Below are 26,977 nucleotides of genomic sequence, written 5' to 3'. Positions count from 1 at the left end.
TAATTGACACTTTTCAGGAACCGGCGCGAAATTTAATTACGCACCTAAAGGGTTAAAAAGCTGAAGTGCTATGAAGGCAATCTGCACAACTACAAAACAACCATCATGGAAAACTCTGTACCGTATTACATTCTTGTGGGAGTGCTGAGCTATTTCTGATTCAACCGATGTGAAGAAAACAATTTTGCTTCCTATAGCTGATGTTTCTTTTTGGGGGGGGGGGGAACTAAGGAAAATCTAGGAAATTTTCCAGCTGCTCTCTGCCATTGACACAACCTCATAAATCTCTTGGTTTTGACACAATCACACCTCTTCCTATGTACCAAAAGCTAAATATGGAAGACACACAAAAGGAAATGAGACAGCCCATTAGGACTTGGAGCAGATTAGACCAACACACAAATAAATCATAAGCATACACATTACACACAATATCACTAAGAATGATCAATAAAAAAAGGGAGATTTTTTTTTTTTTTTAACACTTCTCTTTAGTTCATATTGCTGTCACTGACCTTTTATTCATGTCTTTAACTCCGGGCATTTATAAATCATCTTCCCAACTCTAAACATTATTATGAAAAATCTAACTCAGCTACAGTGAAAAGTAAGATACTGTATACTAATAAAAAGTTTTGAAGAAATTTTCCAGTGACATTAGAAAGCAGGATAAAACAAAGTTCTGTGAGTGTCAGCTGGGGACCAAGCATGGTAGAAAATGGACCTTGAAATCAAAAAGGTGGCCTGTAGTAGTGGTGGTACAGGGTACTCACTAGGCAGCTTAACTCTAATTAAACCTTCAACCCAAAGACTCTACAGTGTCACTGCCTTTATTGCTTTTCTAAATCTAAATAAACAAACAGGTTGTGTTGACCAGGGGATTGGATTGACCAACCACCAAATATATCAGTAGCTATTCTGGAAGCGCTTAAAATAAATTGGGAACCCCGACTTCAGTAACACTGTCCCAGACCAGTCAAACACAACTACAGCTATGATACACATTCAAACACTGGCAAGTTTTCCCTGCCCTACGTTACCAGGCCAATTTTTTAATTATGAATTTATTTCAGTGGAAATATATATTCCGAGTCAAAAATATGTTCAATCCATTTTGTGCCCTCCCTGAAAGATTGATAGGTTTCCCCAGGTTAAAAACCAATGCTCTCGAGTCTGAAGGTCTAGTCTCGAAGGCAATATTTCCAACTAATTTCCGGAACTCTTCTGAGAGATGTGGTTATGATGGGTAGGGATGGGTGATTGTAAGATCAGCTTCCAGATGTCAAGCAAGGATGCAGCATGACAATCAAGCCCCTACTAATGGTTAGTACAGCACAAGGAGTCATCTGGTAATCTTACCTTAGAGTACTATAATTGTAGTGTGTGTGATGACTGACACTGAGAAGGTCCACCTTGAGGTTCACAGATGAGAACACCATAGTGTCTTCACCACCGTCACACTCACCCAAAGGCCAGTACTGGTAACATTTTAACTGCAAATGGTACAACTGTTAATGTACTAATTCTAATCCACTGAATAATCAAAGAGAGAGAGAGTGCATGTAGAAGTAATTCCTGATCTGCATTAAGTAATATTGCTCAGATGCAATGAAGCACAATCATCAATCACAAAATGTCAATTTACAAATTATTATTTCTTAATATAGGGGGAAGGAGTCTGGATTAACTGAAAGCACAGACTACTGACAAGAGGGGAGGGGATCATGCGATACTGTATAAATGAAGCGTAATAAACCTATAAAATTAAAAACATAGTAATACCACAACACTGTTAACACCTAAATATTTTAAAATCTTGTCAAACTACAATATCAGACTAACTTTAGTCAGAAGTAAAGGAAACTAAAAGGAATAAAGCAAACTGGGCACAGAGATTCATTCCTCCCCCTACCTCAGCTATTTCACCATTGATGATGCAGCTCAACAAATTAATGATAATTTTCCTACTACAGTACAGGGTATACAAAGAACACAATTAAAATTATCTCTTATACTGACCTGATTCTTCTCAATAATCTTGTTGAGCATGATGATACCTTTAACCTTCTGCTGCCATATCATCAACCAAAAGTGTGGAGTGGTATGTGATAGTGGCCCCTGGGTTAAGATGTATGAACGATTCACACACTCTACCTGTTAAGTCAAATACAGCCATCAATAACTTCAACTTCTTATCTATAATCCCTTCTCTACCTCCACAATAAAGAGATAACATGGTCGGGTGAGAAGTGCTGGACTAGTGTCAAAGGTGAAGGAAAGGGTTGAAGAAATAAATAACATCAAATATTGGGGAAATTAAATGAGGAAAGCATGAGGGGTAAAATTAAGAGACAGGTCACCCTCATTTATCCAGCCTTATAGTCATTTCTCACTCTCAGATGTAACTGAAAATGATAAATTCTTTTCCATTTACCACCAGTTCTAGTCCCCTCTCTCACTTAACCATAATCAGACCAGCTCTACTATCACTTCAAATCCTCACTCTTTTTAACAATGGTGACGCATAAATTCTTGCTCCTTAAATATGTTACCCAACTTTCTTTATAATCTCAACTCACAGCTAATTATAACATTTTTGACAATCTAAACTCAAAACAAATTATGGTATTTTTAACCTCCATAATGATTTCAACTCAAAATATTAAATCTACTGTATACTTAATTCTTTAATCTCTGCAAAACACTGAATGGCATATCTTCTCATATTTTTTTCTTTTAATATACAGTATTCTGTATTAAGAAGATGAACCACATATGCAGCTGCTGTTAAATCTGTGATACTAACCAACTCTGTCCTAAAAATCTATTTAAACAAACAGAAATTCTTCAGATCTCAATAAAAATAAAAACTTTTTTGGGGGGAAGGAAAGAAACTTTGAAGGAACATTAATGCACAAACCTTAACAAGAGAAGCATTGATATAACTAGTGTTGTGGTCCTTAAGAACTATTCTGGTGTGGTCGTAAGGAAGGACATCCCGGTACCGATTCAAGTTTCTATTGGCGGGTGTTTTGGCTTCCGTACAAGGTAAATCGTAACTTCCTTCACTTCGTATCCGCTGGAAAGGAAATCATCTTATGAGTATTACACAATAATATACTACACAGTACATGTCTAACATATTGTACGTAAAGCATTAACAACTATCATCTTAGATAAATACTACAGTATATCTGAGGACATGCTGGTCAAGGGTTATGCTGGGTGGTGAGAAGCATTGGGGGTATTGGAGCCCAGTAACTTTATACAATCCAAATAAGAGAAGCATCTATACTATCACCATTACATGATAAAATAGTTCATTCTCACACATTCTGAATAATGATACTGAAGATTTTATGTTCAGTTACAGTAAGATAATACAGTGTGGTACTGTATGGATAAACATAAACAACAATTAAAACATTAATTTACTATAAAACCTCAAATAGTTATACACAATTTAAAGTGATTGATATGTAATAAATAAGGGTATTATTTCAGTTTTGGTCATCCGAGGAATCAGTTAGGTTACATAAGGTTAGTTTGGATATTTAAATTACAGGGATGACCAAAACTAAAATTTTACCCAAATAAGTAACAGACACACGACATTATCATCATTAAACAACCACTTGGTTCAGTAGTTTGAGCTGTTCACATTGGTCTATGAGCACAATTAGGAAGCTTTGATTCACAATCTAATGTACTGTAACCACTAATATCACTATTATCAATGTGACTAATAACGACAGATTTGAATGATTATAAGGGAGGACCCTGAGTGTACACCGGCGACACCCCCATAACACAGCTCTCTGCCAGGCCACAAGGGCAGCCACCTCTGCTTCAGCACACTCGTCAACTGTTAACATTCAACCCTACTTAATACAGTACTGTACCTAACATCATTCATTTAGACCATTGGATACAAATTACTGTAATACACTATGAACAAAATTCCAATATCACACTGGAGACATACCTATTAGTCAATGCTGCCGAGCAAAATACAGCGGGAACACCCTCCCTCACACTCCATTAGCGAGGGCGGCCCTTGCTGCCTCACTCGCAGCTGCTGTGTGTCTCCTGCCACCAACACCCACACACCTCTCACCTAAACTCTGCGAACAACTTGAACCCAAACCAAAACACCAACTAAACCCTAGTGAATCACCACCAAGCCATCAAAGCCTCAGATTTATCCTGATAATCATTATCTGTATCTATTTTTCTATGGAACTGGGTATTTCCGTCCAATCACCAGACAGTTAAATGTGAGTATTATAGGTTTGTGAGTGTTAGCAACCGAAGTTAATGACATGTATGGGTAAATAATCAACTGCCTGCTCATTCTACTCTCATCAGTGGGCTGGATTAAGTTTGGGGTGCAATAAGTGTGCATGGTACAGCATCTAAAATACCCACATCCTTTTTCTATATATTTCTCTTCAGTACACATATACTGCACGGACCATGAGAGGCTGATGCATTATTAACCCGGTGAAAAATTAAGACCGCTATACTGCAGGGGTTAATGAGACACAACAACCTTTAAATTCAAACATGATGTGTCATCCGCGTAAAACTAAAAACAATACTATGGTAAGGTTTCATACTGATATATTATGGTAATGGTTGGCCCCTTTGCTTCACCAGTAGCCAGAGCATTACAACATAACGGTTACAGCATCATGTGGGTTTATAACAAAAGCCACAACTCAGCTGTTATACCTTGATAATTTATATTTCTCATAAATTCCTCCATGAGTGCAACACTACTAATTTTAAGCAAGTACCTTATTCTCTAAGTAATCACACCAGTTAATCCAAGCCTCTGTAAACCTGAGTGGTCTCTGTTAACAGTACAATAATAATAAAAAAATAAATAAAAATAATAAGAGCAATAATGACCTGCATGTTTAGAGTGGTAAAGTTTCCTCAAAGTAAAGCAGACAATTCACACCCTCCCCTTCACCAGCTAGTGTATTCATTAAACCAGTAAGCATCATAAACTTTTTAAACTGATATATTCAGTGTCCAATGTGGTATTTCTGGGGACCTGGACACTGAGTTAAGCTACAAAACAGGCAAGACGAGGCAGCCTGTAAACACACTCGGGTGGCTGGCCAGACCACTTTCCACCAGGCATTTTCCCCGATATCACTGATTTTTCCCATCGTAAAGTCATAACTGCGGTCGATACTGCACCTGGTACTCTTGATTCCATGCATCTTTGAGTTCGAATTGTCTATATTCACTTTCTATCGCCTCTATTTGGGAAGGATCCGTCATTGTGCGTCCGCCTCGCCGAGTCTCAACATCACCACAACAGTTCCTCCACCCGACGCTCTCCCTCACCCGCCTACTGCATACTCTTCTGAAAATTCCCTTACTTATGTTTATAAAATTAAAAAATAATTCTTATTGCAAGACTGTGTTTATGATAATCTTAAAATAATATTATGTTTTAAAATTTCGTCCCTAAACTGAACACATAATGTAAAAAAAAAAATGACGAAACCGTAACACAATTCAACAGTGTTCGGATTACTCGGTGGTCGCTCTTCTGTGAATCACCCCCCCCGCCTCTTCCTGGGATCACAGGCCAGGACCCCCCACCCCTCCTCCTCCCATTTACTGGGAAAGTTTTCCTTACACACACACACACACACACACACATATATATATATATATATATATATATATATATATATATATATATATATATATATATATATATATATATATATATATATATATATATATATATATTCATTTCCATTAAAAATCTTGTGCATCAATCCCTAAATCGTGCGAACATTAAAAAAAAAAATCACCCAGAAGGTATATTGTATTGTACTTTAGTGTATAATTCAGAGCTAAGAAAATGCCAAAATCAGCGCACAGAGAAAACAGTTGGCAGTGCACGTAAATTTCAAAGGGTTTTTGACACGGCACTATTTATGTATACTGCAATATCTATTGGCACTGCTACTGCTTACCTCTACTGCAAGAGGCTGTTGACACGACTATCAGGTTGAACAAAATGAATGGCTTTTGTCATAATCCTGTCATCTATGCTTAGCAACACCCAGGAATACAAAATTCAGAAACATTCTAAAAAAAACCAGAAACATTCTAAAAATTCAGAAACATTATCAACAATTTAGAAAATTTTTAAAAAATCAGAAACATTCTAAATAAATTCAGATATAATCTAAATTATTTCAGAAATATTCTAAAATATTTCAGAAATATTTTAAAATATTTCTGAAATATTCTAAAATTTTTCAGAAACATTCTAAGGAATTCAGAAACATTCTATATAATTCAGAAATATTCTAAATTATTTTAAAAACATTCTTAAATAATTCAGAAACATTCTAAATAAATTCAGAAATATTCTAAATTATTTCAGAAGCATTCTTAAATAATTCAGAAATATTCTACAAATTTTCAGAAACATTTACAAAAATTGAAACATTCTAAAAAATTCAGAAACATTCTAAATTTTTTTTAGAAACATTCTAAAATATTTCAGAAACATTCTAAAATATTTCAGAAACATTGTAAAATATTTCAGAAATTCTAAAAATCAGAAACACCCTAAAAAGATTCAGAAACATTAAAAATAAATTCGGATATATCAAAAAAAATCAGAAACATTCTAAATATTTTAGAAATATTCTAAACTTTTCAGAAACATTCTAAAAAAATCAGAAACATTCTAAATAAATTAAATATTCAAAAAATGTCAGAAAAACACTAAATAAATATTCTAAATTATTTCAGAAATATTCTAAAAACATTCTGAAAAATTTAGAAATATTCTTAAAAAATCAGAAACATTTAAATAAATTCAGAAATATTCTAAAATTTTTCAGAAACATTCTAAAAAAAATCAGAAACATTCTAAAAAATCAGAAACATTCTAAATACATTCAGAAATATTCAAAATTATTTCCAAAACATTCTTAAATATTTCAGAAATATTAAAAAAAAATGTCCTTAACAATCTCACGACCTCTTTTTCATCTTTGTATTAACTTTCCCTTTTTCCTCCAGTTTTCAACTCAACTCATTAATACCAGGTTGATTTTGTTTTGTCCAGGAACCCTAAATAATTCCCATACACTAAAAATTATATAGGTTAGGAACCTAATATTTTTTGTAAATGTAGCCTAATGTTACAGAAAGATGCGACATGATTCACACAATTGATTACCTTAAGGGGTTATATCTAGGGTACAAAGTTAACGTGGTATGGTTTTATGAAACGTGCGTGTGTGTTGTGGTTTGTTTACATTTGCGTGTTGTGGTTTGTGTATATGTTGTGGTTTGTGTGTGTTGTGATTTGTGGTTTTATATTGTAGTGGATTTCTCCCCTACAAACGCTGTTTGTCACTGCGTAGCCGACCCCACGAATTCCATAGTGTGTGCCTCGTGGTCTAGGTCAACCAGAGCCGCCATACATCACGGAGCGGGGGTCAACTACTAAGCCACGCCTACCCCCCGCTATTTAAGACCTGACCTCGTGGTGACCTCTCTTTCTACCTACACCAACAAGCCAGCAACACCTCCTCCTCCGCCTGCCTGGCGGTCCTCGCTCCCGCCGGCGAGCATGGCGACCCGCAAGCTGTCCTCCTCTGAGCACCCTCACCAACCAGCTCTCTCTACATCACGCTTGTAACCATGCTGCCTTCCCAGCACCAAGCTGCATTGTACATCCAATACAACATGTATACATGAGAGCACATTGTGAGTTTCCTTTCTCCATCCCATCCTGAGTGTGAACCAAACATCCCAAAAACGCCACAATATCCTTTTTGCTACATATCAGCTTACTAGCCATTTTGGCGCTCTATCTAGTGTTAGTACAGAAGGAAACTGGGGACTGGAAAACCTGTGATGTTTGTTAGGGTCACACTGAATAACACCCTTCACATGTGTGTCTGTGCCGAGGCTCGAACCCTTGTCATACTGTATTGAGCGAGAGTTACATTCATTACATTTATGTGTACTGTGGTTTGTTTACATTTGTGTGTGTGTGTGTGTGTGTGTTAGTGTTGTACAGGTCTAAGCAACATATGTGTGTGAGGCAGGTGTGTACAAGTGGAGGGAACGTGTGTGTGTGATAGGTGTGTACAGATGCCGTCCTCACCTCAGCCAATCAGCGGCACCTTTCTTACTACGACCTCCGTTCCTGAGTAGTCAGGATTGTATAAATACCCCACTGCCTCACTGGGAAGGCCATTCTACCTCACGCTATCCAGCCGGCAACACCACCTCTCCTGAAGCTCCTCCACAACACAGCAACTCCCCAGCATACTACTGCATTGTTTGTACAATGTATGTGGAGTTAACGCTATACAGTATATGTACTGTGTATATATATATAGCATGATTAAATTTGTTATTTCATATATTTTGCTATTTTTAATGCATAAACTTTGTTAAGAATTCCTTAATAATGCAGACAATTCATTATTTTCTTAACATATTGGCTATGAACACACAACAGGATTTTGGAAGAAAAGAAGGTCTGAACATTATTTTAATATAAATGTGAGTATATATTATTATCATTACAGTATACAGTATTTGTATATGAATAAATGCAGTCATACTCTTGTCGTGCAGTATTTGCCTAACCTGTAGAGCAGGTTTTCACATCAGTAAATACTGCATAGCTACCTTGTGACTAATCAGTAAATACTGCATAGCTACCATGTGACTAATGAAAATAATATTGAATACCAAAATACAGGCTCTGTATACAGTTGTAAACTCGACAGATGTCTCATTTGTTTTATGGACTTATCTTGCCAGATTTCAAGAAATGGATTGCATTATTAACTTTAACAAACAAGCACAGGTAAAGCTCTGCTGCTGTATGTTACAAATAGCTGAAGAAAGAGTTCAGAGATTGAGAGGGAAATAGTATGTGGATTAAGGAAGTATTTGTACAAGGGTGGTCACTATACTATAAAGGAGGTACAATATGTACATCAGTATGAGCTCTTTCAAGGCTAGTCTTGACCAACACCAGAGCAGGTTCCGATAAATTCAGGAGCCAGTTCATGCCCAGTACTTGCCAACAGTGCATAACAGAGACGTGACCAACTGCCCAAGCGGCTAACGAGTTGATAAGTGGTGAAGAGGTTAAAAGTAAAAAGTACCAGATGAAAGGTTGGTTTAAAACACCTTTATTTTCTTGTACTGTACTGTATATTTCCTTATTCATTATTTCCCATCAACCAAGTCTACAACACCACTTTGATCTATTTTGGAACATCAGTTTGAACATATCATACTTTCAAACTAAGAAAGTAAAAACATTGTTAACATAAGTAATGCTTTGATGGAGAATCCACGAGTAACAACTAGAAACCCTAATCCAGCCAGGGCAATATACAGTCCTTGATGACGGACACGTTGTGGTGCCAGTCTGTGTGATACACTCCAGCAACTTCATAGATCTTAATTTTTCCAGCTTTGTCAAGGGTACGCAAGCCAAATAAATCTTTTTGATAGAACACTTGGTCTCGCATCTCTGTCACATTTTCGTCCTTATCAAAATATCCAAAATGGCTGTAAAAAAAAAAAGAAAAGAAAATGAATTAATAAGTCATCTTATAGCTCTTACATAGCCAAGTTATAGAATACCTCAAAGATACAAATAATTTCACCATTTGTAGAAAAAAAGATACTAAAACCATGCAAATTAGAGCTAGTTAAACCTATATACAGTAGATAGATAGGTAGGTTATACACAAATATTTGAGAAAGGTGTGTCAGGTGAAAAAAGTCATAAGAAAGTAGCACTGATGAAAATCTGTTAATGATGGGACAGCTATTCTTACATGCATTCAATAATGATACCATCATCATATTCGAGTGTTGTAACTATGGCCCTCCACTCTAGATATACCCACAGTACAGTAATTGGACTGTCTCTCTTGGGGACCCATTTATTAATTACATTCTTCCAATGAATTTGTTCCCTTCCTTTGGTCCCCCTACTCTAAATTTTACCCATTATAATCTCTACCATCATCCCCCTATCCTTAACCATATGGCCAAAGAGTTTAAATTTCTCTATTCTATAAATATCCAGCATTTTTCTCATTGCTTTAACTTAATCTTAGCTTCACAGTACATTATTTGTTTTCTATCATTATAATCAATCTTTACCATTTTCTTATAGTGGCACATTTCAAAAACTTTTTGCCTATTTCTGGAGATACAGTCATGGTACAGTATATGTTTGTTGCTGCAGCTGCCACCACCCTTCAACCATTTGCATGCCAAACATCTACACCACCACCATTCTACTATACCACTAGCACATAGCTCTACAGACCTCATGTAATGCTTTAAGAATCTGAGCAACATCACCTGGTCTCCCCTCATGCCACCACCAGGGCAAAGCTAAACACACCCTGTGACTGCCCTGCACACTCCTTCATCAATCAGTAATAAGACCACCTTTCAACCCAATTCCCTTAATATTGTATACAGTATATTATAATTTATTTACATACCGTATGTTGCCTCAAGCTGGCAGCATGACCATTGCTGGATAGGATTGATGCTTAGTAATGGATTTTTTATTTTTCTTTGCACTCTACAAGGTCTTGTGGTGTAACCCACTTTATTACAAAGGTATTATGTTAATCCCTTGCAAGAATTGTGTTTTACGTGAGGTATTCCTTTATGTAACTTTAGGCATGGTAGAATACAGTACAGGAACTACCACAGACCAATTTGGACTATAATTTCTATTTCCACACTGCAAGCTTCACTATACAATGCATGAAGTAGAGTTATGGGCAAAAACTGTACTGTACTAGTCATCCTTCTTTCTATGTAATTTCACAATAATGTACAGGCAATGTATAAAAGGTGATTCCCAATAATGAAATTTGTCAAGAGCTCATCTCACAGCACATGTCACATAGTCTGCTTGAAACACTCTTAAGGTTCCACACGCATTAAAAGACAAGATCATGTGCTACAAGGAACTTCACACTCAGAAAATCAGATGTTCAAAGCAGCCATCTTGGGTTGAAATGTTCACCACTGCAATCCAGATGAAGATTGAGGAAGAAAATGGATGAGAACAGGTTGAGGGAGACAACCTATTTATCCCCCCAGTAACCCACACCACCACCACCCCTCACTTCAACAGTACCCAATACTTTATTTAGAGATTACAGATGTCTCTGGCGAGTACAGACATACAATATTGAAATTTTATACTTGACTTATTTTATGATCACATTATTCACCAATATGTCTGAAAGATGCCGAACTTAAGACAAAAAGTGAAAAGAATAATGCTCAGAAGCAGAGAGGGTCAGGTAGCAACAAGAACAGCCAGTGGTGAACTATAATCTACAGTACTTACAAATATTTATGTCACAGCAGCTGTTAATATTTGATATTTTAAAGCACAACAATGAAAAATAACATACAAACCTTTATTCAGTAAAATGCCAAATTTTATGAGTTGTATCAAGTGCCATAAATATTTGTAAGCAATTAAATGAGTCCACACACCTTGACGCAACTCACACCATAATAAAATCACTGCGTCACTACCCATGCTCACTTACACCAATAGGCTCAACATCTTTTACACATTTTAGTGGTTATTAATTTTCTGTACTGTACTATAAAATGATGGTGGTGAGGTGACAAGGACAGAGGAGTGACAAAGAGCTATCAATCACTTAGGAATATTTCTCAATGTTTCCCATTAAACTTAAACTTTTACATGTGATGTATGTTAAATTAAATTTTTAACAGAATGAGACAATAATATTATTTGAGGGGAATCCTCAGTGTATTTTTGACAGTACAGTACACTATTGCATGCCTGAAAACCACATTGTAAATCAAATAATAAAAATTTTATCACATTTATCCATTGACTCCCAATATAAAGTGGAAGATACATTCCTTGGGGCTAAAAAATCTCCAATACTGAATAGTATAATGATACAGCTCTGTATTTTGCAACACAACTTAAAGATTTGCATGCATAAAAATCGAAGATGCAGTGTACTGCACACATAAAAAAAGCAGTTGGTTTGACAGCTGCCACAGTAGACAGAGATACCTGTAGCACTAAAACTTTACCAATGGCCTTCATTTCTCTGCCAGCCTCAACACGTTTTATCACCTTCCAACTTGACATCTAAAGTGATGGCTTTGCAGGGCTTCTTACCACTAGAGGTATTGCTACATCTCATTTCACTTGCTGGTAGCTTTCCTGACATCTCTAAATAGGTAAATTACTATACAGTCTCACCTAAAAGTTCGTTAACTCTCCCAGCCAGTTATTGCTGCACTGCCTGCTTCAGATGTATGAACTTGAGTCTGTAACTTCAAACCTTTAGATTTATTCGTATCGGTTTCATGTTCTGGTTGGTACTGAGACAGTATCATACATCTGAAGCAGGCAGTGCAGCAATAGCTGGCTGGGAGAGTTAATGAACTTTTGGGTGAGACTGTACATGTACTGTACTTTCAAAATGAAATAAAATGCTGGAGAGTTCTGTTACAGTGTAGAGGTGGATTTGAAGATTTTATTGGCTTGTATACAACTTGGAACATATGCAACATAAACTTTATTTAGATATAATGGGTCATTACATGTGAAGAAGTAAATTATTTGCTATCATAAATTTGAAAAATTGTATATAAAGTTATCATAAATCAAGGTACACAGTATCTGTAGTTTTATATCTTGGGGTCAACTTTTTTCCAGGAAACTATCTTCAGCTATACGTATAATGGTTGTCTCAGGTTAAATAATTTTCTTTATATGTAATTTTGAGATTTGTGAAAATTTTCAGGTACAGTACAGTACTGTATTTCAGAAAAAAGAGGATAAATGATGGATTGGTCCTGAAATACTGAGATACCATCTTACAACTGAGATCCTACTTGAAGGGCTTTTTTATGCTACCAGTTAAGTCATAAAAGGTAATACCTGGAGAAATCCCCAAGAACACAGTCTATGGCTAATAAATATAGTATTCCTTCCTGCAGAATTCAGCACCCTCAAAAGGTTTCCTTGAAGATACCCATCACCATTTAAATTAGAAGAGTAGAAGTGCAAGCCATTTTGCAATACGTACATGTACAATATACTACAGTATAATCCTTACGAGGAAGGCAAGCAATGGGGTCCCCCAGTCCAATATCAGTTATAAAATGGGATTATAGGAATAATCTATCATTTAATACCTTATGACTGTTCTAGAGAACCTGTACTATATAAAGTCAGCCCAACATCAGAAATTACAAGTTCTCTGTACAACATGACATGCATCCACCTTTAGGATAAAAAACAGGCACACAACTAACCTTACATACTTCCCATGGCCACACAGGCAGGACACATAAGATCCTCATCTTGGTGAATGTTGGTCCCATGGGTCTGATGGCCCATTTGGGACAGTGTGAATTGAGCACACTGTATACTATGTCTTTGGCCAACAAGAAGGTGTGACCAGCACTGCACTCAACTGCCTTCACTTCCCTTATTGCAAAGTTAGTGACCCATTCACAGATGAGGTCAACAGCGTGAACCAGCAACCCTTAGGATAGGGGCAAGTGTTGTATCCACTCGGTTGCTGCCCCCACATCCAGGTAATGATGTACAAAAATCTAGACCAATGACAATGCAACTCTTTGTAGTATGGAATCAAAAGATATTCCTCTCAGAAAGGCCAGTGGTGACATCCTGCCTCTGATGTCATACGGTACATACTTGTGCAATTTGGTTGTGTCAGTTTAACCACTTTAGTAGTGATTTTAGAAACACTTTAAAAAACTTTATATGCTCCAACTACAGATTTGTAATTTAATATTAGAACTTTTGAAAAAAAAAATCTTGAGAGAACAAGCTTGAGCAAGTCTTAATGCTAATCGGTGAGTTAGATGAATGCGTCAATTAATCAAGGTAATGCTTACCAATCATGGATTTGTGCATTGTAAAAGGGTGGCTATCAAATTCTGCTGGCAGACTCAGTAAATGTCCAATTTCACCATGTGGTCCAATAAGTGTAACAATATAAAGATATGTCTCGTGCAAGTTTTTCTGGGCAGTAAAAAAATAAAAAAATTTCTGGTCATGAGAAACAAGACGGTGAGGTGAGAGAGAGGTGGCCTTTAACTTCAAACAAACTCAAAATATGAGCACAAGCTATCAAAAAATCTGTTCAGATCACAAATGAATACCCAGAAGCCAGACTGTCACAGTATTAGAAAATTACTATATCCATAAGGTGAAAAACCAAATGTGGCAAAACCTTCAAGAAAAGTGACCAGAGCTTAAAGACAACAGACAATGTGGCTGCACATGCCAGTTGTATTTGTCATAAAATAATCTAAGAATTTAGCTTCATACTGATGTCCAATCTCCCATACTCATCTGACTTGATTGCCTGTGATATTTTCCATTCCTCTAAGCTAAAAAAAAGCTTTGAGGCTGCCAGTTACAACACAACGAAGTTAATAACACCTTGATGGGTTGCTAAATATATTATCAAAGGATGGTTTACATAAAGTATTTTCAAGACTGGGTCAAGTGTTGGAACTAATATATTAAGAATGAGAGGATACACAGCAAACACCAGGCTCACATGGAGGTTACAGTAGGTCCTGGAAAACAATAAACAAAGTGAATCTGCTTAAAAATATACCTTAAACAGAAGGGAAGTAGGGGTTCAGGCCCTCCTTAGTTCCCATGAGTGGTTACAGGAAAGGTAGATTTTATCATCAGTTGACCAGTACACACTTAACACACAATAGATGACTGTCCCCATCACTCCAATTCTCTAGTAAAAACACTTTTATTCATGCTTTCATTTGCCTACAAAAAATAATCGTTTCATTGATACCAAACTTATTAATATAAATATAAGAAAGGAGTTGTAATGTTTCACCTCCATTTAAAAACATCACAATACTGTACACTCTCATTATAACCGACATTCAGCCGGTTAAAGGATAATCAGACTCTTCACGTTAAACTCGAACGTTATAATTTGATCAAACCTGTTGAATACAATTCATTTTAGTACTAAATCATACATGACAATCATAGCTATGTAATTAGTCTAATCTTAACACTTACAATGAGTACTTAATTTGCCATATTTTATGTTGTCACAATGATAAACGATGCAATGGACACAGTCTACCTGTGTACACAATAAGTACCAGTTAAACTTACGTGTTGAAAGTCTCAAGAGAAACCAGGTTAGGTGCTGCCTCTGTGATCTGAATAACTACAGAGGAACCAGGTTAGGTGTTGCCTCTGTGGTCTGGATAGCTACAGTGCCGATACCTTGCTGTTGCCTCCCGAAACCTCGCTCGATGGGCGAGGGCTGAGTCAGGTGATTATACACAAACAAGCTTCCCTTACTACCACCCAACACCTCACCTCCTCTGGGTCTCTCATCTTACACCATCTCAACACTCTATATACTGTATACGGGCAGACACACCCAATAAACATGACATGACTTACAGCATAACATAATGTTTGTTTATGTGTCATTCTACTCATTACTGCTTGCGGTAACACTCATAATTAGTTCTTTTAAGTTTATTCACTAGACAGTTAAGCTATACAATATCCTTTCACTGAGATCAGAATTTATGAGGATGAGTGAGCAGAGACATGACAAGTGGGAGATGGATGAATCAAGGAACACCAACTGTTGAAATTTACCTCTGATGAAAGATACTCTTCATAAAGAGTATAAGTAAAAAATCTTTCTGGGATAAATAATATGAGAGAGGAACATTACCCTGTGACTAAATAAGACTAATGATTCTGGCAACACTATGGGTACCTACATATTACGACATAATTTAGGGTACTGTACTGTAATTCTGAGTCATGCGAAAGATTACCAAATAAATGAGAACGTCCAAAGGGAAACTCTCAAACTAATGGTGGCACTCAGACACCTTACTTACCAAGAAATGAGAATGTATACAATTGCAAAAGACAATTTAATACATAGTACAGTTGTTTATAAGCACATATTTAGAGTTAATGGAAGGCCACCAAATTCAAGGTTATAGCCAAAAGTTTAAGAAGCTATCAGAACAGAAAACTGTCAGAGCTAACAGCTTTGGAGTTAGAGTTGTGAAGTCTTGGAATAATCAGACAGTGAATGTTGCAACAGATCCATGTGTGAGCTCCTCTAGGTCCAAGCTTGAGAAACATTGGAACATGTTCAGGTACATTCAAGAGCCTGTGCACACCCAATACTCACCTACAGTGTGCAACAGACAAAATAGCAAAGTTTAAAGGAATGTTCATCTAATCCAGACTATTCTTTTATCTGGACTATCTAAGGGCTGAACTTGACTGAAGGCTTTATTGTACAGTACCCAAGATTATCTTCCTCAAAATGTTCCAATATTAACCGTTTACTATTTGAGAGAATCTAAACAAAGAATTTCATGGATATAATTAGGAAATTCATTAGGCTAATATTCTTGTATTTTCTGACATTTTTCTGATACTGTTAAAGATTTATCAGCATTAAGCTATGATTTTGAATACCTAAAGTTTAGAACACAAAATTAATTAAGTAACAAATGCTAAAGACAATTGCTGATGTTATGATTCCATTTTACCAAAAAATACCATTATGCATATTACCATAACAATCATAACCAAAATGAAGATTAGAATTTGAAACTTTAAATTGAAAATAAAACATAATTCTCAAAACATAAACAGCACAGTGCTGGTAATTGAAAACTGCCTTTTCTTACCTTGATTGCCACGGGGTGATAACTCCATCATCTGGACCACCAATCAGAACAAGCTTCTTAAGTTTCATAAAATTCTTAAGGTATTCACTTTTTTGGGAACCGCTGATCTCATTGTTGAGATACGGTAAGTAATTTGAGTACCTGTAGGACAAATACTAGCGTAAGATTATAATAAAAATACCGGACATGAATTTAAATAAAAAGTAAAACAAATTTTCAGATGAATGATGAGAGATGAAAACACTTTAGGAGACAGGTGATGCAGTGATGTAGTACCTGTAATCACATATGACACATGCCAAGGGTAATGTGTCATACTGAACTCAACCACTGTACCTTGACCTTCAAGATTCAAAGTGAAGACATGGATAAAAAAAAAAAAATTCAGGGGGCGATGACGTATAGTTCTGTACAGTAAGTCCTCGTTTAACGTTGTCCCCCGATAACGTTGTTTCGTTATAACGTCGCTATTCTTTAGATACCCACGATTCAGATAACGCCCCGTCGATTCAGCATAACGTTGTCACGGACTACCTGTACTTTGTACGGAGCATCCTCCTCCTCCTCCGCTTCACTACCCACCACACACTCGCTCCACCTCCGTCCATCAGTGAGTACAATACAAAATGATTTAGTTTATTTTTATATATACAGTACAGTATACTATTTTCTATAAAAATATCGTTTAATTTCTGTATATGTAATGTATTTTATGGGGCAAAGGGAGGCTGGGGAACGTAACTCCCGTATTTTATCTATTTTCTATGGGGAAAATTGATTCTGTTAACGTCGTGGTTTTCAGGAATGGTACCACAACGTTAAGCGAGGACTTACTGTATATGTTTGTAGAGGCTAATAATTACAATAACACTGGAATGATGCACTATGAAACAAAACTTACTTATAATAGAGGTCTTGATGGTGGGGATCATTCCAGTAATTAGCTACTGATATTCTCTGGCCGACTCTTGAGTAAAACACTTCATATGCTGTCTCTTTTATGTACTGTGGGAAGATAAGTCGTAGAAAGTCATCTGTAATGAAAGTTAAATGGTAGAATATCACTTTTGAAATTGATGCAATGTTTTATCTATAGTGCTATGACTGGATCAAACCAAACATTGCTGAAACCTAAGTTTTGAAGAATACTGTTGCTTTGGCAAAATGCATGAGGTAGTAAATAGTAGTGTTAACAGTGTGAGAGAACATCATTGGTCTAAATTCACTGTGCTGCTCCACAAAACAACTTCAGAAGATCATTGATGCTCTCTACTATGTGGGAGTTTCAAATTCATATTTGAGATGTTATACACTGTACAATAAACAGTATTCATTTTTGTCAGCCAAGAGCCTTTATCTATTTTATAATAATTTTTATTTTTCATGTTTTGTTAAGTACTGTACTATATAGAGTAAGTTAATGGATAAGTTAAGGGGTTGTCTTGTCAGCTAGGAACCCATCCCCCATTTTCTCACTGATCCTTCACTTAAGGACAGTGTGTGTAGATTCACCATCTGTTGTCTCTTCCAGGAACATGACACCTAAGAGTCACTAAACCAATTTAATACAGTACTGTACTGTATAAACAAATTAGTGAGAAATTATAATAATCATAGTGCTATCTCCTGTCCAGTGTGACCCCGAGTCATTACATATATACAAAACTGTGCCGTCTTAGAATAAATATGGACTATTTTTTTACATACAGTATTTAACTGTAAAAACAAGTAAGGTTATATATGTAATGACTTGGGGTCACACTGGACAGGTGACAGCACTAGATGGGGTTGCACTGGAAAATGCTTGGGAACCCCTGGTTTAACTAATTGTACTCAACGATTCAATTGCCAACCTTCAATCACCAATGTAAGAATGAAATTTTTGACAGTATTGTACTATACGGTATTGGATAATGAGTGTGTGTGTGTGTGAGAGAGAGAAAGAGAGAGAGGAGAGAAAATATAGATAGACACAAAATACTCATTCTCTCTTATCCACTTCTTCAATTTTTTCCCCTTCTTCTTCTCTCTCCTCTTCCTTCTTCCTAATCTGAAATATCCTCCAATTTTGGTTAACTTCTTGGTGTCGTGGATACAGTAATGAGCATTCTCAGGCCGTGAATCCCTATGTACAGTACTGTATTGTGGATAAAAGTACTGTACCACTACGTATCTTCTATGTACACAAGTAAATACAATACCTGTACATAAATGTCTAACCTCCATATTGGCCAGCTTGGGGCGAAGATAAAGATATAAAGGTCGTGATATTATGATCCAAGGATTCCACTATGCCTCGGCTAATGATGCCTCCCTGGGAATACCCTGAAATAAAGAGAGGAATGCAAATATCATTAAAGAAAACCTTTTAGTTGTTTGCACTCACATCTGAACCAACACCATTTTTCTATATTGTACAGTATATATCAATTACCCAAATCCATCGCTACATAACTGCTGAAAGACAGTAGTGAAAGCATAATACTGTACAATATTGTATTGCTAAAGAGTATTGTATTTTTTCCACACTTTAAACAGTTTTCCTTGGATCATGAGTTGCCTGTCATCACAAATCTAAATACCGTAAGTGACAAAATCAAACTAAGGACACACAGCACAGTACTTGTTAAGGACATTAAGATTTTATAAACTTATCCTGTACATGAAATTTTCTACAGTAAACCCTCGATAACTTGGCACATATGGGGCTCTGGCCTTGCTAAGTTATCCCAAATTCCGGTTGTCGAGACACTTCCACCCTCCCCTCCCTCCTACAAAAATAAAAAAATAAAAAATTGTCGACCCATATATGTGTACAGTACAGGGTACATGTAATTACAAAATGTAAAAAAGTAACACTTACCAGCACTGCAGGTGAAGAATGAAGCATCATAGTAGGTGACATATTCATGGTAAGTGACACAGTGGTATGGTAGGTGACACAGAGGCATGGTAGGTGACACAGAGGCATGGTAGGTGATGCAGGTGGCCAGATATGCCGAGATTTTCCCAGATAATTTTATATATTTCGGCATTTCCAGAGTTATATTAATATTGTACATACTAATAGATAATTAATCCTCAAGTCCTGTTTTATGACTGCTTCTGGATTGGGTGACTCATGTGCATAGTAACAAATGTCTGAGGTTTGAACACCTAGGTTATCACCCTAATCATTAGTGACTGTAACTCTTCTATCAATTAGTCGTGGATTCCCAACGTAAACAAGAGACACCAGGTAAGCTTGAAGGTAACGAGTCTGACCATCATATTAGCCAGTGAACACCATCTTCTTCACCTAATTCACCTACAAGTAAGTTTTAGGTTACCACAATCAGTAGTTCCAGCCTTCCTTAGTGTTCTGTATGATGTACTGTAGAGCCTTTATTATTTAAGTAAAAGAAACTGGTTATAGTACCATTGCTTTTAAAAGACAAGACATTGTACTGTATCTCAAAAAACTTAATGAAAAATCATGTAACACTACAGAAGCCGACAAGAAACTGTGTATATCCAATCAATCACACACCTTATTTCTTTCCAAAGTAAACAATTTCATTTCATCTTCATCTCACACTCAATTGTTCAAATGGGTACTTATCAAAAAGTTTCCTACCTATGAGTATAATTCCATCCTTAGAAGCATTCATAATAGGTTTTATGTGGGAGTAGAAGCTCTTCACTTGATACCAGAGTGGTGCAAGTGACTTCCACCCATGAAGCATGTCGATAACGTGAACCTTCGTGCCCGGGTGATGCTGAAAGCAAAATTTGAAAATTAATGTTAAGCAAAAATTCCTTTTACAATGTTTACCTGATTTATGTGAAGTTCAACTACAAGTGTATATGATGTAAATGTCCTTTCTCAGTACAATGTGTCATGATAAGCCAACCCAGCTTGTTAGGGTGAAGGGCTGCCAGCATGCTATGTATACTGTACTGTATGTGACTGAGGAATCAAAATATGTTCACTCGTGTACTATACTGTATAATGAGTGGGTGGATGAGGCAGATGCCACACATTGTTCAACAGTTCCTCCCTCCAGTGTCTCGTCCCATTAGCCTCTAGGTAAGTAAGTGTTCCTTTTTCTTTTCTATTTTGTGTCTTAGTTTGTCACTTTATTTTTTTATCAGCACCAACTCTTACAGAAATCAACACGTCACTACCAGGACCAGCCAAAGCAGGCAGCTGGATTCTCTTTCTATAAGTTACAATTCAACTTTGTTTTTAAGTTACCTTCATATTTATCTTATTTACCTTTTTTGGTATTTATGCAGTTTTGGGCACTACATGGCCGACTGTTTTAACCATCCCCAACCTTTAGATCTCCTTATTTGGAGTATTTCTACCCCCATTTCAACCAGGGGGCAGAGAAAAATAACTTCTGAAATGAATTTTAACTTTTTTCCATATCTTTACAACAGTTTATGGCCGCGCATTACTTATGCGTGTGTTCTTTCGTCTGTTGTGGGCTCTGGGGCTTGCGAAATGAGGTGCCGTGTTGTGACGTAAGGTACAGTACCGATTTGGGGGTTAGGTTAGGTTAGGTTAGGTTAGGTTTAGTTAGGATTCATTACCTTTGGGGGGGGGTGGAGGGGATACACGGCCGACTGTTTTAACCATCCCCAACCTTTAGATTTTCTTATTTGGAGCATTTCTAACCCCATTTCAATGAGGGGCAAGGAATAACAACTTTGGAAATTAATTTTAAAGTTTTTTGTTAACTTGCGGGGAGGGGGTAACTCTAAAACGGGTACTTTTCCCCGGGAAATAAAGGTGGAATTCGATTAAATCACACCAATATACACAGGATAAACTAATTTCTAAACTACTAGGGAATTTTGGCCGAAACTGAATTTTACCCCTGGTTTACTTCACATCAATATACTTACAACTTAGGTTTAGTTAGAGTTGCATTAGGGTGGTTAATCTTTAGGTGAAATAAGCTGGGATGGAGATTCTTGAGGTGGTCCCTTGTATCTAGTCCTTCATAACTCTAGTATGGTTCCCTGCACCTATGGAAACATCTCAACAAATGGTAAGTGTCCATAACAATTAATATTTACAGGGCTAATAAACTGGATCACCTGAAGATTAATCCTCCCTATCTTATTTCACCTTAAGAGAACCATCGTAATGTTAACCTAACCTAACCTAACCTAACCTAACCTAACCTAACTAAATTTAAATTGACCTAGTCCTACCTCTCTGGTAATATTAAGGTGTTAAAATTTTAAATTAAATTTAACTGGGGATAATCTTCAGGTGATCCAATCTCACTCACTCACTCACTCACACACACACACACACACACACACACACACAACTCAAATTTATTACATACATCAGCTACTTTTAATGCTTTGTTTAAAGTATCCGGTGATTTACTTAAAAGTTAAAACAGAAGAGATCAATAGGCTTGGTACTCTTACTGCAACACTCCTTATTGTACTTACTTCTTCAATATGATCAGCCAAGAAATTTAAACTGAATCTCAAGTCCCACACCCCATGGACAATAACCACTGGCTTGTAGGCTGTACATGACAACACACTGAAGAAGGTGAGCACCAATATAAACGACACTTTCATTATTATCAACAGTAACATATAACACCACCAGCCCCTAGTGGTGCCGGCCCCTCACTGTGTGGTGCACCAGCTGACTGTCAGTGGCCAGGTGCCAGGTGTGGTATTTCCGTCAGTGCGTGCGGGTTAATGACCTCTACAAGCAATTTTTTACACACACACTCACACACATACACACACACATATGGTCTGAAGGAGTCTAAGTTTGGAAGACACACACACACACACACCCACTCACACACACACACACACCCACTCACACACACACACACACATGGTGACAGTATTGAGCTACCTTTGGACCCATCTACTGATAACATAAGGTTTATATCGGAAAGTTGTTACATTAGGACAACAACACAATGTTACAGTTTGTCAGATTAAACCAACAATTTGAGTTTCTAGCTGTCGAGGTGACGGATGTTGTCTCTAGTGCATCTCTTATTTTATTTATTGTATCAGAATTATACACTTGGCTCATCACCCTATTGTCTCCGCGAAACACAAATAATATCCTATCAGTGTTATAAGATAAGAAAACAAGTGACATCATCGCAATATTTAGTCAGTTTTTGAAACAGACGCAAACCTAACCTAACCTAATGCTTTCAAGGTAGTTTTGGTTAGTTTGTGTCGAAATAATGCTTTAAAAGTGATGTGCATGATACCATTTTTAACCACAAACATTTTACTAAAGAATAACACAAGAAAACTTTCACTTCACAAAGCCGTCAGTTAATCAGTGAATGAGTTTCGTTTTCTATCTTAACAAAATAACAGAAAACGACAGAAGACTTTAGTAACACACACTAAAGCATATGGAACATTCTCCGGATTTTTTTTTTACCTCGCTTTATTCTTTCTATCTCTCTGATTCTGTTGTAATTTCCATGTAACCTAATATTTGAAGTTTGGTTTGCTTTTGTAATTTACTGTTTCATGGAACTATAAATTCTACATGACAAAAAATTACTGGATTATTAAGGTTGTTCGCTGTAATGTACTTTTATTGCTATTGTCATTATCACAATGATTGAAGACCCACATTTACAAAGGAGGTGATTAGAGGATTAAGTATCTTAGATTCCTGTGGTATAATAAACTAGAATTTAGTTTTCTGTAAATATATTCAACAATGAACGCGTCTCTTCCAGCTGAATTATCTAAAGTCTATAGTTTTGGGAACATATAAATTATGGTCTCCTTCTCTTTCATTTTAGGTAAAAATAAAATAAATTATGGAGTTATTCAGATGATTCTTACTTGCTAATATAAGGAGTCGGGACGCCTACAAAACATTTGCAGAAATTTTTATATTTTATCGTAAAAGAAAGAACTTCTAAAGATTAATACCATAAAATGTTATATTAATTTATACAAAATAGATGCTTGTGTTTATTTAAATTTTGTTACCCACATGCTATTTTAGGAATTCATATACAACAGCATAAAATGTAGAAGAGTTTCAAGTGTTTCTGTGAGTCGTTGTGGAGCTATATGGATCTACAGGTCTTGTGTGTACCAAAGGAGAAAAGGTGCCTATTGTTTGTGAAGGAAAACTGAATCAAAGTTATTCTTCCAGTTTGACGACAGGGGCGTGGGCGAAGGGGAAAGGGAGGGCACCGTAGGTGATGGGGGGGACGGCACCATAAGTGATGGGGTACTGGTAGGGGAGGACTGCGGGGGAGACGGCAGTGTAGGTAATGGGTTTGTAGTTGGCGACGGGCTGCACGTACTTGATGGCGGGGACGTTGATCTCGTGCTCCTTGGTGGTGAGCTCGATCTTGGTGGTGTCAGCTGGAGTAGCAGCTTCAATAGCCTCGAACTGCTTGGTCTCCACGGTGGTCTTGGCCACTGTAGGTACGGCGTGGATGTACGGCAGGGGAACTGACACCACACTACGGCGACGACGAGCAGACTCTACGGCCTCCTCGGCCTTGACCTCCTCGAAGATATGGGGGAACTCGGTGGCCTTGAGGGTAGTAGTGTCAGCCTTCACTGCGTAGCCAAAGGGGTGAGTGTAAGGGGTAGCAAAGGGGTAGTGGGCATAGGGGGTAACAAAGGGGTGGTGGGCATATGGGCTAGCAAAGGGGTAGTTGGCATAGGGGGTAGCAAGGGGGTGACCGAAGGGGTTGATGTAAGGGCTAGCCAGAGCCACAGGCTTAACGTCTCCCTCGACAGCAGGGGTCGTGATCAGCTTCGCGGATTGCAGCGCCCAGGGATTCGCGTATGGTAACACCAGCTGCGCTGAGCAACACGACACCGCGACCAGAATCACCTGCAGGAGGAAGAAAACATTAACACAAAGAATCAGAGAACACAGGGGTGTGGGGCGAAGCGGCCACTCAACTCAAAACTTATATCCTATAATAGTCGACCTTCCTGCATCTTCATAAACATATATTATATAAGTTACTAGGGAATAAATAATCGTTGTAATAACTTCAATATTTTATGCTAGTGGCTGATGTTACAAGTGCTGGACATATCACTACACTATCCAGAGGATGTCACTAATTATATATTAATCAAACGTCAACTTTTGTTACAACACTGTGTGGAGATATTTTGTCAGCCTCACCAGAGCCCTCATGATGCTACGAGTATCAAAGTCCTTCTGCTGCACCATTAAGATCATTCCCTATATATACCACAGGCACTGTGACGTCAGTAGGTTGTGTAACGTCATCAGGCCCCGCCTACATCGTCATGACCTTGTGGCGGGACAGCCGGAGTCCTCAGGTTATCACAAATTCACAGTGACACTCAAATCAATTGCCTCTGTATTACTCCGGTCACTTCAGGCACTGCAATACAATTGACCTTTAGTGTCGTGTGATTCAGAAACTTAAACAAGTGATAAATTACATTACTTTTGTTTGTTGTTTAATTATTCATTAATACTTTTACTTGTGAAAGATGAAAAGCTCTAACTCACTCTGATCTACACCTAAGACTGGACAGTACTAATCCCTGGATACGAACCTGAATCTTCATACTGTGACTTAGGTTTGGTGAGGATAAGTTAAACTTCGTTAGGTGTAGGTCACGTCAGGTTAGGTTTCAATATATATATATATATATATATATATATATATATATATATATATATATATATATATATATATATATATATATATATATATATATATATATATATATATATATATATATATATATATATATATATATATATATATATATATATATATACAATAAATTCGTCACACAAGACTCACGTTGAGTATGGACATGGTGCAGTTATACAATGCGTACATACAGAGTGATGGTATATCTAGTATGCAAATAATGGTAAACAGAGCACTGTTCGACCAACGAAACCATCATAGGGTTACTTCCAGCAGGTTCAGGATATTGGATAATTATCAATAAAAGTATGTGTGAGGATAAGACAGATCACCAGGGATGTGTGTGTGTGTGTGTGCTGTACAGTCACCACATTTACGTTCCTGGGACTGTGTAAAGCTACTTCACCCACCAGGACCCGAAGTCTAAGGGATCCGTACGTTATTTTTGTTCATATGATCTTTTCGCTACAGATTACACGACCATAGGTATTTTCTCGCCATTTTCTCCTTCATGTTTATGCAGATTATGTAAGTTGTGGAGTCTTCCTGGCCATTGTCTCCTCCCGTGTTATCCCAGCACCCACACCCTGGTCAATGACGGGACGCAAACCTTGACCACACCCTAACTGCCCCATTCTCTGTGCCAGGGTCAGAAGAAGAAGAAGAAGAAGAAGAAGAAGAACAACAACAAGAACAAGAACAAGAACAAGAACAAGAAAACGAGGAGAAGGAGGAGGAGGCCCTGTTTCATCCCACTCCTTTCCTACAGTATCTTGTCAAGACACCATGCCCACCCTGCCTCCTCACCACCACACCCTCCTCACCACCACGCCCTCACCACCACGCCCTCCTCACCACCACGCCTCCTCACCACCACCCTCCTCACCACCACGCCTCCCTCACCACCACGCCCTCCCTCACCACCCTCCTCACCACCACGCCTTCTCACCACCACCTCCCCACCACCCTCCTCACCACCACGCCCCTCCTCACCACCACACCCCTCACCACCACGCCTCCCCACCACCCCGCCTCACCACCACACCCCCTCACCACCACCCCCTCCCCACCACCACCCCCACCACCGCCCTCCCCACCACCACGCCCTCCCCACACCACCACGCCCTCCTCACCACCACACGCCCTCACCACCACGCCTCCTCACCACCACCACGCCTCCTCTCCACCACGCCCTCCTCACCACCTCGCCTCCTCACCACCACGCCCTCCTCACCACCACGCCCCCTCACCACCACGCCCTCCCTCACCACCACGCCTCCCCACACCCCGCCTCCCCACCACCACGCCTCCCCACCACCCACCCCCCCACCACCACGCCCACCACCACGCCTCACCACCACGCCTCCTCACCACCACGCCCTCCTCACCACCACGCCTCCACCACCACGCCCTCACCACCACGCCTCACCACCACGCCCTCCTCACCACCACGCCCCCCACCACACCACTCCTCACCACCACGC

At 38.0% G+C, this 26,977-nt stretch overlaps 3 protein-coding genes across 9 annotated transcripts in view; all 3 read right to left on the bottom strand.

Annotated features, from left to right (window-relative positions):
- The window catches only part of LOC121876195 (tyrosine-protein phosphatase non-receptor type 2-like), a 45,059-nt gene extending 39,700 nt beyond the window's left edge, over nt 1–5,359 (bottom strand). For all 3 annotated transcript variants that reach the window (XR_006090724.1, XM_042381161.1, XM_042381160.1), the window contains exons 1-4: nt 5,212–5,359; nt 2,921–3,079; nt 2,020–2,154; nt 1,360–1,493 (exon numbers count right to left, since the gene is read on the bottom strand). Coding sequence is in view for 2 of the 3 variants with exons in the window: in XM_042381161.1 (XP_042237095.1) it covers nt 1,360–1,493; nt 2,020–2,154; nt 2,921–3,079; nt 5,212–5,295 (512 nt within the window). In the remaining variant the exon portion in view is untranslated. The remainder of the gene's footprint in view (nt 1–1,359; nt 1,494–2,019; nt 2,155–2,920; nt 3,080–5,211) is intronic.
- Nucleotides 5,360–8,546: 3,187 nt separating this feature from the next.
- LOC121876083 (lysosomal thioesterase PPT2-A-like) lies at nt 8,547–22,561 on the bottom strand. 5 transcript variants are annotated; one of them, XM_042381003.1, is made up of 6 exons: nt 22,273–22,554; nt 20,432–20,573; nt 19,036–19,140; nt 17,717–17,849; nt 16,816–16,956; nt 8,547–9,594 (listed from the first exon to the last, which is right to left on the bottom strand). In XM_042381003.1, exons 1-6 carry the CDS (start codon nt 22,423–22,425, stop codon nt 9,396–9,398), a joined length of 873 nt encoding a protein of 290 aa, XP_042236937.1. In that variant the 5' UTR covers nt 22,426–22,554; the 3' UTR covers nt 8,547–9,395. The 5 variants fall into 5 exon arrangements, with proteins under 5 accessions (XP_042236937.1, XP_042236940.1, XP_042236938.1 ...); XM_042381006.1 differs by lacking the exon at nt 22,273–22,554 and adding an exon at nt 21,709–21,826; XM_042381004.1 differs by lacking the exon at nt 22,273–22,554 and adding an exon at nt 19,679–20,122 and having other exon boundaries at nt 20,432–20,570.
- Nucleotides 22,562–22,952: 391 nt separating this feature from the next.
- Nucleotides 22,953–25,016, bottom strand: LOC121876084. Its single transcript, XM_042381008.1, has 2 exons — nt 24,986–25,016; nt 22,953–24,682 (listed from the first exon to the last, which is right to left on the bottom strand). The coding sequence occupies exons 1-2, from the start codon at nt 24,995–24,997 to the stop codon at nt 23,975–23,977; spliced, it is 720 nt and encodes a 239-aa protein (XP_042236942.1). The 5' UTR covers nt 24,998–25,016; the 3' UTR covers nt 22,953–23,974.
- Between the last annotated feature and the right edge of the window lie 1,961 nt (nt 25,017–26,977).

The sequence above is a fragment of the Homarus americanus genome, unplaced genomic scaffold (assembly GCF_018991925.1).
Source record: "Homarus americanus isolate GMGI-L3 unplaced genomic scaffold, GMGI_Hamer_2.0 scaffold34921, whole genome shotgun sequence".
Classification (NCBI taxonomy): Eukaryota; Metazoa; Arthropoda; class Malacostraca; order Decapoda; family Nephropidae; genus Homarus; species Homarus americanus.
The sequence above is the reverse complement of the archived record's forward strand: the minus strand, read 5'-3'. Positions and strand labels throughout refer to the sequence as shown.

Coding starts and splice junctions, on each gene's coding strand:
- LOC121876083 (XM_042381003.1), bottom strand. CDS start 22,425: ATGTTACTGTTGATAATAATGAAAGTGTCGTTTATATTGGTGCTCACC. Junction 20,574..22,272: donor TGGCTGATCATATTGAAGAA/GTAAGTACAATA, acceptor TTTTGCTTTCAG/CATCACCCGGGCACGAAGGT. Junction 16,957..17,716: donor CATCAAGACCTCTATTATAA/GTAAGTTTTGTT, acceptor TTTGTCCTACAG/GTACTCAAATTACTTACCGT.